An 11,363-nucleotide genomic window follows, 5' to 3' on the forward strand; every position below is an offset into this window, starting at 1 on the left:
ATATCTGAACGCAGTTTTCCTGGGTGTTTGATTTTAATAGGTAAGGTTGCGGAGCCTTCGCTGTGTCCCGCCATTCCGCGCGTTTGTGTTGAGTTTGAATCCGCCATTGAGTTTCGCCTCGGGAGTTAAAGTCTCGCAAATCGGCCATCCGTAACTGTGGTGTTAATCACAGTTGCGTAACAAGTGGTGTCAGGAGTGTAGGATTTGAACCCGTCGGACAAATTTTTTTGTCCGCGGCGAGACATCGACACGGTCGGACAAATTTTTTTTGTCCGCGGGGCGACATCGACACGGTCGGGCGTACATTGCGCCCGACGTTCGAACGCAAAATTGTTATAGTTGAGGCGGAGAAATTTGATAATCAATTGGGCAAACGGAGCGCGATATCGCGTCTTCGTCAAATTTAAATTGTGTTTCAGGAATTATTAAAATAAATACGCGCGCGGGGAACGACCTTCCGAAAAGCGGATGTCGGAGGTCGACGAAATGGAAGTACGCAGCGAGGCCTCCGTCAGCGTTGGGAGTGAGCCGGAAATAGGGGAATTTGATGCAGAGGTGAGCCTTGGAACCTCCCTCGTCCCGAGCACCAACTTATCCCCCTCCCCTACCGGGGAGTCGGGAACAAATGGGACGGCCCCGAGAGACGACCAGGCTTTAATGAAATTTTTAAAGGAATTAATGGGAGAAATGAAAAATAAAATGGAGTCCCAGGGGAAGGAATGTAGGGAAGGAATGAAGGGAATGAGTGATCGCTTGAAGGAACAAATTGATGGGCTGGAAAATAAAATGGAGTCCCAGGGGAATGAATGGAGGGAAGGACTGAAGGACATGAGTGACCAAATTAAAGGATTAAAAAGGGAAATGGCAATTGTGGTAAGTGTACAGGTGAGCGGAGAATGTCCACAGTTCGATGGGGAATGTGTACAGGTAGATGGGGAATGCCTGCAGGTAAACGTGGAGTGTCCACAGGTGAGCGGGGAAGGAAATTTGGAATGTGAGAGTTGTAATGGGGAATGTTTCCCACATTCTGGCCTGGTTGTTTATCGGGACCGTGTGGATGTCACAACACCCCAACCGGGGGATGAATTTGGAATTGTGCAGCACCAGGGCGGTGGTGCGGAGCAAGAGGGGGTAGAGTTTTTGGGGGTCCGTGCAATGGAGCCGGACCAGGTATTTATTGGGGATATTGATCAAAGCCTGGCGGGGCCAGGAATGATTTGTGGAAATGATGAGGATGAGGATGATTTGATCCAGCGGCTGGAGACCTGTGACAGTCCCATGGAGGTAGAGCTTGTTCAGGCCCAAAGGAGCCTGGGTGATGAGGTGAGTTGGTCCGAGGAGGTGGTTGGAATGACCGAGGGGACGCTCACTGTACACTGCTATTTGGAAACAGAGGCTCCAAAATTGGACAACCAGTTGGGGGAGTGTGTTGGCTCCGGGCTGGATTTGGATCTTGGAGGATCGGGAGATAGAGCTTCTGGAGATTTGGTCCCTGTAGGGAATTTGGATCAACTGCAGGGAGGGGCAGAACAACCGGTGGTAGAGGTTGTTCCCTGCAGCTGCGGTTTGGCAGTGGGAATGAAAATTTGTAAAAGAAAATTTAAAATAAAATTACAATGGGAAATTGATTTGGAGCAGCCATGGTGGGGATTGGTCCCCGGGCTGCGGGATCTGGACATGGAGAGGTCATGGGTGATGGCCTCGGGCCAAAGTTGCCCCTTTCAAAATTTGGGTATGCCAGCCAGCTGGGGGGCTGTGATGGCGAGATTTGGACGTGGGGTCCAGCCTTGGGTGTCGAGGTACGACCTGGGTCCCACGGGGGGTCTGGTGGAGTGTGGCGTCCCTTGTCCATCGGGGCGCCGTCCGAGCTGGTGGCTCGGGCCGGCAGGGTCACCAGACCCTGGTGGGGGTTAAGACCTCCAGGGAGGTCCGAGGTGGTTTCTCAAGCCTGGGATGGCAAATATTGAGGACCACTAGGGGGAGGTGTTGTGGGTCGCGCTTTGGTGGTGGCACCGCAGATGGCCAGCTTGGGCCTGATGTAGTGATCACCCGGGCATGCGACCTGACACCCTCTCCCTGAGACTCTGGGACAACCAGCATGTGGTGACCTGGCATGGTGGTTGGTCTATGGACGCGGGTCAAACCGAATGGACAGGGATGGAGATAGCCTGCCGGACAACCATTGGGGCATCTGTGGAACGTGATGGTGTGAGTGACCTTCCACAGATGCTCCGTTATGATTTATGGACTCTCGGGTTGGGAAGAGAGCCATGGGGATGTGAATCGGGAGATGTGTAACGAGCCGAGCATATGGGCCATGCTCGGCTGGCATGTGTATGGCAAAGCATCCTTCTTTGGTGAGGTTAGTGAAATGTGATAAATGTTTAGCATGGGTAATCTGTGGGTTAGATGGAAATTTAAGGGTGGATTTTGAAATGCCATGGTGGACACTGTACAGTGACGCCATTATTGATCCAGGTGTGTAGACCAAAGTGTTGGAGGCTGTGATAAAATTAATAGGGTAGCAAGACACAGCTTTCAACTGGTTGCGGGGGCAACTGTGCTGATATTTGGGACGCGGGATGATGGGGATGTAGTTGTGTAGCCTGAGGGTCAACGTGGTGCTGTGCGTGTCCGAGGTGTGTGGACCATGTCTTCTGGGTGGGTCTCCTGGTGGAGCATGGCTGTTGACTGGACCTTGGTGTGGTCAAGTGTGGGTGAGCACTGGGGGGCTGCAGTTCTGTAGTCGGACTGGGGGATGATGGGGAGGTGCAGGGGACGTGGCTGTAGGGATGCCACGCACTGCGACCGTGCCCCCCAGGGCCGAGGTTGTGTGTGCGGTAGTGTGTGTTGTGGCAGCAAGTGCTCACCACATTGGCCAGCTGGGGCTGCTGCAGCTGTGTTCCTCGCAGGGGGGCCGAAGGATGGATGGTGGGTCGCACCCTTATGGACACTCATGGGCCATGTTGGCGTTTTGACTGCTCACCTTGTCCCGGTGACCCTTGCACGGTAGAGGTGCAGAGCTGTCGTGGCCATAGGTAGTTGTGTAGCGATGATCACCGTTGGATGCGGATCCACATACCTGCCAGTGTAGTGGGGACAAAAGAGAAATTTGGAAGGATTTGGTAGGCCCAATGTGAAATTTTGGGAATTGTAGTGGTGGATGACACTCTTGGACCTGACCAACCTGCAACTACCTGCACTTGAGGTGAGTGTTTTGAGGAGTACTGTCCCAGGCTTCAGGATTTGCTTTGGGAAATTGGGGACATGTAATTTGTAGTTGGGAGGCGGGTGAGAGTGATGACATGGCCGGTGAGGGGATGGAATGGGAGCCACAGTGTCTTGTGGGTGGCGTATGTTTTTGTATTGTGGTTAGGTGTTTTGATGTGGTCGTGAGAGTGGAACCTGGAGAGTGAGTGATGATTATTGGAGATAATGAGGGGCGATACTTGTGCTTTTGGAAATGTGCTTTTGGAAATGTGTGATGGTTTAAATGTGAACTGGGGGATTTCACATGTGGCAGGCCATGGCAAGCCTTGTAACACCTTTTACACCAAGAATTGTACTGAATTGTGCTGAGTTGTGTGGAGAATTGAATGGCAGCGGGGGAGGAGGTGTGTTTTGGGGTCTTGTGGGTGGGGAAGGTGTGTGTGTCCGCAGGTACAGAGCAGGCTCTGAGGAGCGATGCCTGCAGGCCCCCCTCTGCGGCAATTACCCCTGGCAGCCGGTGGTAACTGGAAATTGGAGCTCGTCGGTGGAGGGTCTGGTTGGGCGCCGCGGGGTGAGGAAGTCCCCCGGTGACCCGTGTTGCTGCGCGAAAGCAGGAGGCAAAGGAGCCTGGTGTGTGTGTGGAGACCCTCACCGGCGAGGTAACGGCGGAAAGGGGCTGTTGGGCTGTCACGGGGCCAAGAGGTAAAGGGGGGGGGGGGGCAATGAACTTGTAAGTCGGTTGACTTGTTTTTGGGACTGCGGGCACCACAGCCTGATGCGCCCCCACCATCTTTTTGTGCGGTACCTCCCCGCTGCCTAGTTGAGGAATGCACACACACGTGAATGACATCAATGCCATGGTCCTGCAGGGGGGTGTATTGAAGAAGAACCTTATTGATTTTTGAAATGCCTTGATGACCTATGGAATGAGAATGAGTGGTTAAGGGGTCTGTGCAGCATGAATGTGGGCGAAATCCACCGAGCCGTGTCACTCACCTGTAACATCTGGACAGGGCCCGTGGGAATTTAGGGGGATGCATTGGGGATGGCCCCGCAGGTAAGGTTGTGTCTTGTGGCATCCACCGGGGGACGCGGTCTGTAGACCGGGGTATGTACAAAGGTTAGAGTTTTGAGTTTTGGAAAGATGGTTAAGTTTTGTGGTTAAGTTAGTGTTGTGTGTTGGTTGTTTCCTCCCTCCACAGGAACAACGAAGAAAATGTACATACTTGCATGATGGTTAAGGGGTTCAGCATGTTAAGGAAGTGTAGGTAGGTAGTCCGACTCACTTCCCACAGCCCTTCCTGATTTATTTCATAGGTTAATGAAGTGTGTGACAGTAAGTGTTAAGGCTGGAATGGTAGCGCCTGCGGTGAACCTTGCAGGAGCTACGGTTCCAGGGGGGGGGGGCTGTGTTATGAATTTGGTAGAGCAATATCTAGAGCTAGGTAGATCTGAATAGGTAGGTATTCGGCTGTCGTGACAGGGACTCTACATGTAATAAGTTATTGATGTTTAGGCGTTTGTCGGGGTAAGATGTATGGTTGTGGACCTACCTGGAGGTTCGAGTGTTAAATAGTGAGGGATTAAAGGTAACGCCCCTGTGAGTCTCACCTGGTAGTCAAACCTCTGTCCATTATGGCACTGCAAACCACATAAACATTAGTTAGGTCCTTAGCGCAACATTAAATAATTCCCTTTCCCTGACATTGACTTCGTAATAAATAGACAGGAAACCAGGCCAAAAACACCGCCACGGTTGGCCGCCGCCGTTCGCACCTCAAAGGCCTACCAACCTCGCCTGGGACGTGTTACACCAGGACCGCGGGGTCACGGATGGGAGATGTCAGGAGTCGCATGCCGCAGAGGGCGTGACCTGGGCGAGTTGGGAGGCTATGATTGGCTGAGGAGTGCGCCAATGTGACGTCATCGGCCACCAATAGATGCGACGGTCGGACTCCATTTCAGGAGTTGAGTTCGTGGCAGACGCGGGGAGACGCGAGCAGACGCAGGCAGACACCAGAGACGCGAGCAGACGCAGGCAGACACCAGAGAGTTCGTGGCAGACGCAGGCAGACACCGGAGAGTTCGTAGGAGTTCGTTGGAGCAGGCAGTTGACACAGTTGGACACACGTCGATGAGCGATCAAAAGCGGCAGTGGTGGAAAAGCTCCCCGAAGGCAGTTGGTGGAAAAGCTCCCCGAAGGCAGTTGGTGGAAAAGCTCCCCGAAGGAGTTGGTGGAGAGTTCGTTAGCACACCAAGCACACAGAGCACGCGGCAGTTCGCAGCAGTTCGTTGCAAGTCGAGCCCTCCGTTGAACCATTGGTGCACGGGCCTTGTGGAGATCATCCTCGTGTGAAGCTGCTGGCCACGCGTCGGACGCGTGGTGCTTGGAGCGGGGCCTCGTGGAGCTTGGAGCGAAGGACCTGGTGGTGTGCGATCGGGCCAAAAGGAGCGGTGTTGGACGGCCGCCACCAAGACGACGAAAGACAGATAAGCCGCATCCGCGTACATTTGACCGACGGGACGTGTTATTTTTGTATTCATAATCTCCCTCGTATCGTGTTTGCTGTCAGTCGTGTGGGGACGTCCCGATTTAGAGTTATTAGATTTACCGGCGCGGCTTTTTCACTGTATTACTATTCGATAATAAATCCTTATATTATTTTCTATATATATATCTGAACGCAGTTTTCCTGGGTGTTTGATTTTAATAGGTAAGGTTGCGGAGCCTTCGCTGTGTCCCGCCATTCCGCGCGTTTGTGTTGAGTTTGAATCCGCCATTGAGTTTCGCCTCGGGAGTTAAAGTCTCGCAAATCGGCCATCCGTAACTGTGGTGTTAATCACAGTTGCGTAACAATATCAAATTGTTTCTGGACTACGTTTTTTTCACCTGAGAGGGTGAGAAGTTTCTAGCAACCCTCAACTCTGACTCTGCAACTGGAATCAGCTCACGTGTCCTAAAAATCTGCTCTGCTGCTCTTGCACTACTTCTTTCGGTACTTTTCACCCGATCATCCTATCTGTGCCCACTTCGCCCTATCATTTGCTCTTGATCATCTTCAATCTGCTTCAAATTCCACCAACATCACAGCATTACATAAAAGGTGCAAAAACCGATCCCCTTAACTACAGACCAATTAGCTTCCTTCCAATCATCAGCAATATCATGGAATCCATCATCGCAATTGACTTAAAATCATACCTATTCTTCAATGACCATATCTCAGATCACCAATTCTAATTCAGACCTGGTCACTCTGCCCTGGACATGCTGATTCTACCCAACAATGGATGGAAGCCCTCAATGTCAGACATGAGATCAGGGCCCTCTCTCTGGACATATCTCCTTCTTTTGATGCAGTCTGGCATCCTGCATTGCTCCCCAAACTGTCTACCTATGGTATTCAAGGCCAACTCCACACAAGGCTTTCTGATCTTTCTTTGTTTATCTGTCTGTGTTTGTATGTCAATCGCCTACATGTCACAATTTTAAACCGATCTTTACGAAACTTCACCAGATGGTAGAGTTCGTCATAAGGAAGAAGTCTATTGATTTTGAGGTCAAAGGTCATCTTGAGGGCAAATTTCGAAAATTGCCATTTTCATCCGATCGACTTGAAAATTAAACAGCATTTGCATATTGAGTCACTAAATTGGAAACCTAACTATTTTAAGGTCAAAGGTCAACTCAAGTTCAAATTTCCAAAATCATCAATTTTCATCTGAAAAACCATCAATTTTCAACTGATTAACTTGAAAATAGAACATCATTTGCATATTGCCTCACTGAATTGGGAAACGTAGTATTTTTGAGGTCAAAATGTCAAAGGTCAACTCAAGGTCAAACGCCCAAAACATCAATTTGCATCTTGAAAACCCGTCAATTTTCAGCCGATTGACTTGAAAATAGAACAGCATTTGCATATTGAGTCACTAAATTGGGAAAAACTATTTTTGAGGTCAAAAGGTCAAAGGTCAAACTTCCAAAATCATCAATTTTCATCTGAAAATTCATCAGTTTTCATCCGATTGACTTGAAAATTAAACAGGATTTTCATAGTGCTTCACTGAATTGGGAAATTAACTATTTTTGAGGTCAAAGGTCAACTCAAGGTCAGACTTCTAATATCATCAATTTTCATCTGAAAAATCATCAATTTTAATCTGATTGACCCGAGCTTTGATTAAAACCGTCAAGTATAACCTTAATGAAATGGACAATTTGATGTTTCCATGGCAACTTTTTATTTTGGGGAGGGGTGGATTTTGCAAGTATCGTGCTCTGCATGACGTCCTCTTATTTGTCTGTTTGTCTGTTTGCCTGTCTGTTTGTCTGTCAATTGCCTACAGGTCACAATGTTAAACCGATTGTCATGAAACTTCAATAAGCTGTAGAGTGGTCATCTCAATTGAGAAGCCTATTGATTTTAAGGTCAAAGTTCATCTGGAGGTCAAATTTCCAAAATCATCAATTTTCATCTGAAAAATTGTCACTTTAAAATCCTATTGACCCGAGCTTTGATCAAGATCGTCTATTTTTATCTAGATGAAATGGACAATTTGATGGATCAATGGCAACCTTTTGGGGGGAGGGGGAGTGGATTTTGCAAGTATCGTGCTCTGTATGACGTCTTTCTTGTTTGTTTGTTTGTCCGGGCGATATGTCAGCCATCCTTTGAGCTAGGAAGCTGAAATTTGCGCACAGCAGTGAGCACGTGCTTTGACAAAAATGTATTTTTTATTTTTTGATTATTCATTTCATTAATTGATTACTTAATTATTATCGATTTATTAAATACTCATTTATTTCCTTTCTCATCTGGCCAATATCTCAGGCACTTTTTGAGCTAGCAAGCTAATATTTGGACACAACATTGACGAAGTGCTTTGGCTATAGAGAATATTTTTGATTTATTGATTAATCAATTAATCGATTAATTTAAAAAAAAAATCGATTAATTGATTATTTCGTTTATTGTTTTTTTAAGTTACAGCTTTGGATGAAACACTGGTCGTTTCGGTATGCTATGATTCAATTGATTAAGAAATTAATTACTTTACGATTATTGTTTATTTATTTTAATTGCGCAATTAATCAATGAATTATTGTGCACCTCTCCCTCCCAATACTGTCTCTTATGCACTGCACGGCGACATCGCCAGGCTCCGGAGGTGCCCCGGTGATGTCGGCGCTGGAGGATATCTTATTTATTTATTAGGCATGGGGAAGGTGTACTTTGAATGTATCTGTACTTGTGCTTTTGTTTTTATGTTTCAGGTCAGATTAGGTTCTCTCTCCTTTGTACCTTAGGTGTATATGCCGCCAGTCGGGATTAGTGTAGGGTTAATTGGCGTTTGCGATGACTGTGTCCCAAAATTTTGGGGGTAAAAAGAACCTGGAATGACAAGTAGAAGCTGGCATTAGAAATATTAAAACACACTATAGACATCATCAAAGTGGGGGAATTAACCCATCTGTAATCCTGGAGGAATTAAGCATCCTTTGAGGATGAGGTCTATGCTAGTACCAACAATAAACAGTTTTTGCTGCTTCATGACTTTTGTTGCTGTGGGCCATGGACAACAACTTGTTTTGGTTCCTCTTCGACACTTACTCTTTTGTTGTCCTTCCTCCATGGACTTAAATGTTGTTTGCAAGATGTGGATGACATTGAGCCACCTAACGCCCATCCTCAGAACCACTTTTTGTTTTTGATTAATTTTGAATGTCATTTAGAATTGTTAAGTGCTGTGCATAGGGATGGATGATTGTGAAATTAAGAGCCTGACAAATAGAATAGGCACACAAATTGTACACACACCACTTTAATTATTCTGGGATTAGCATAGGGCGACGGGGTTTGTTTGAGCATAAATCGACGTTTTCATCCTGTTCCTCTCTCATATTGAGGTGAGACTCAAGGGCGAGTCTGAGGGAGAGGAGGGGCAGTGTTATGAAAATGCCCCTAAGGGAGTGACGGTTTCAGCTCCTGATCGAGAGTCAGCTCCTGATAGTGCCCGAAGGATCATGTGGTGGGGCAGACAGAACACTCGGCACCAATGGGGACTTGATCCAATGTCACATGCCAAAGCCCATGGAAGCATGGAGTGTAATAGTAGGCCTGGAGGTGTATATATGCACCCTCGGGTATTTTGGGTCTTCTTATGATTTGGGCTGGCCTGGAGGTGTATATATGCACCCTTGGGTATTTTGGGTCTTCTCATGATTTGGGCTGGCCTGGAGGTGTATATATGCACCCTTGGGTATTTTGGGTCTTATTATGATTTGGGCTGGCCTGGAGGTATGCACCCTCACCTCTAAGACCAAACTGCAGACCATGGAAGCATGGAGTGTAATAGTCTCACTCCAGTTCTCCAGTTACGGTTGAAGGACTCGAGTGCGAGTCGAGAGACGGTGCCAGTGCTAGGCGGGGCTCATGTGGTCCTCGACTAACTTGCCGCCTTTGCTCACCTCAGGTTCTGGAGGTCTGCCAGCCACATGTGCTTCTATGTGTGTGCATAGGAAGGAACTAGCCTACAGATCTGACGCAACGCTTTTCCACGACGCCTCGGGCTTAAGGAAGGCCTACCTCCTCCTCCACAAACCACCTTCTTTTCTTGGCTTGTTATCAATTCCCATTGACTCCAACATTCATGAAAAGTTTCAACTTGATCGTTGATCGGAGCAACAGTGCCGACGCTGCAGCTTCCACAAAACTTGGCGGAAAGAATAATAATCTATCTATAATTCCAGTAATCTCTGTTTGTACGTTTGTCTGTGACCGCTGTTTCTCGACAACCACGGGTCCGATATACTTTTAACTTGCCAGGTATATTGCTGGGGACCCGAGGATGTGCCTTTTCAAGGTTTCATATTAATCGGACAATTACTTACCGAGCTATGTCCAAAAAACGATTCAACCAATCAGAGAGCAGCGAACTATCGCGTGTGCCGAACGTGGCGGACACACTCTGCCTCGGATGGCACATTTGAGAGCGTATTCATTTATTTCACGTTTGCAAACTATGTTGGCGTTAAACTATGTTTTAAAACTAATAACAACGATTTTGCGATTCATTCGCTTTCCTGCGCGTTTGTGCACGCGATGGCGATTTCTTTACCAAACTCCGGAAGCCGTTCGCTTTGGACCAAACCATTGCATGTAAATAGAGGGGGGGGGATATAATTTTAGATATAGATATAGTACGGGCAATGCCCTAGTAACTCCAATAACAAAAGGAGACCAAGTCTCTTATAGACAAAAGGAGACGAAGTCTCTTATAGACAAAAGGAGCCCAAGTCTCTTATAGACAAAAGGAGACGAAGTCTCTTATAGACAAAAGGAGACGAAGTCGCTAATAGACAAAAGGAGACCAAGTCTCTAATAGACAAAAGGAGACGAAGTCTCTAATAGACAAAAGGGGACCAAGTCTCTAATAGACAAAAGGGGACCAAGTCTCTAATAGACAAAAGGAGACCAAGTCTCTTTTAGATAAAAGGAGACCAAGTCTCTTATAGACAAAAGGAGACCAAGTCTCTAATAGACAAAAGGAGACGAAGTCTCTAATAGACAAAAGGGGACCAAGTCTCTAATAGACAAAAGGAGACGAAGTCTCTAATAGACAAAAGGGGACCAAGTCTCTTATAGACAAAAGGAAACCAAGTCTCTAATAGACAAAAGGAGACCAAGTCTCTAATAGACAAAAGGAGACGAAGTCTCTAATAGACAAAAGGGGACCAAGTCTCTTATAGACAAAAGGAAACCAAGTCTCTAATAGACAAAAGGAGACCAAGTCTCTAATAGACAAAAGGGGACCAAGTCTCTTATAGACAAAAGGAAACCAAGTCTCTAATAGACAAAAGGAGACCAAGTCTCTAATAGACAAAAGGAGACCAAGTCTCTTATAGACAAAAGGAAACCAAGTCTCTAATAGACAAAAGGAGACCAAGTCTCTAATAGACAAAAGGGGACCAAGTCTCTAATAGACAAAAGGAGACGAAGTCTCTAATAGACAAAAGGGGCCCAAGTCTCTAATAGACAAAAGGAGACGAAGTCTCTAATAGACAAAAGGAGACGAAGTCTCTAATAGACAAAAGGAGACGAAGTCTCTAATAGACAAAAGGAGACGAAGTCTCTAATAGACAAAAGGAG

At 47.1% G+C, this 11,363-nt stretch overlaps 1 protein-coding gene across 1 annotated transcript; it reads left to right on the forward strand.

Moving 5' to 3' along the window:
- The first annotated feature begins 534 nt into the window (after positions 1-534).
- On the forward strand, positions 535-2,132 carry LOC144893037 (uncharacterized). The gene is made up of 2 exons (XM_078782576.1): positions 535-885; positions 949-2,132. The coding sequence occupies exons 1-2, from the start codon at positions 658-660 to the stop codon at positions 1,912-1,914; spliced, it is 1,194 nt and encodes a 397-aa protein (XP_078638702.1). The 5' UTR covers positions 535-657; the 3' UTR covers positions 1,915-2,132.
- Positions 2,133-11,363: the final 9,231 nt, after the last annotated feature.

This window comes from Myxine glutinosa, chromosome 7 (assembly GCF_964187855.1).
Source record: "Myxine glutinosa chromosome 7, kmMyxGlut1.1, whole genome shotgun sequence".
Lineage (NCBI taxonomy): Eukaryota > Metazoa > Chordata > Myxini > Myxiniformes > Myxinidae > Myxine > Myxine glutinosa.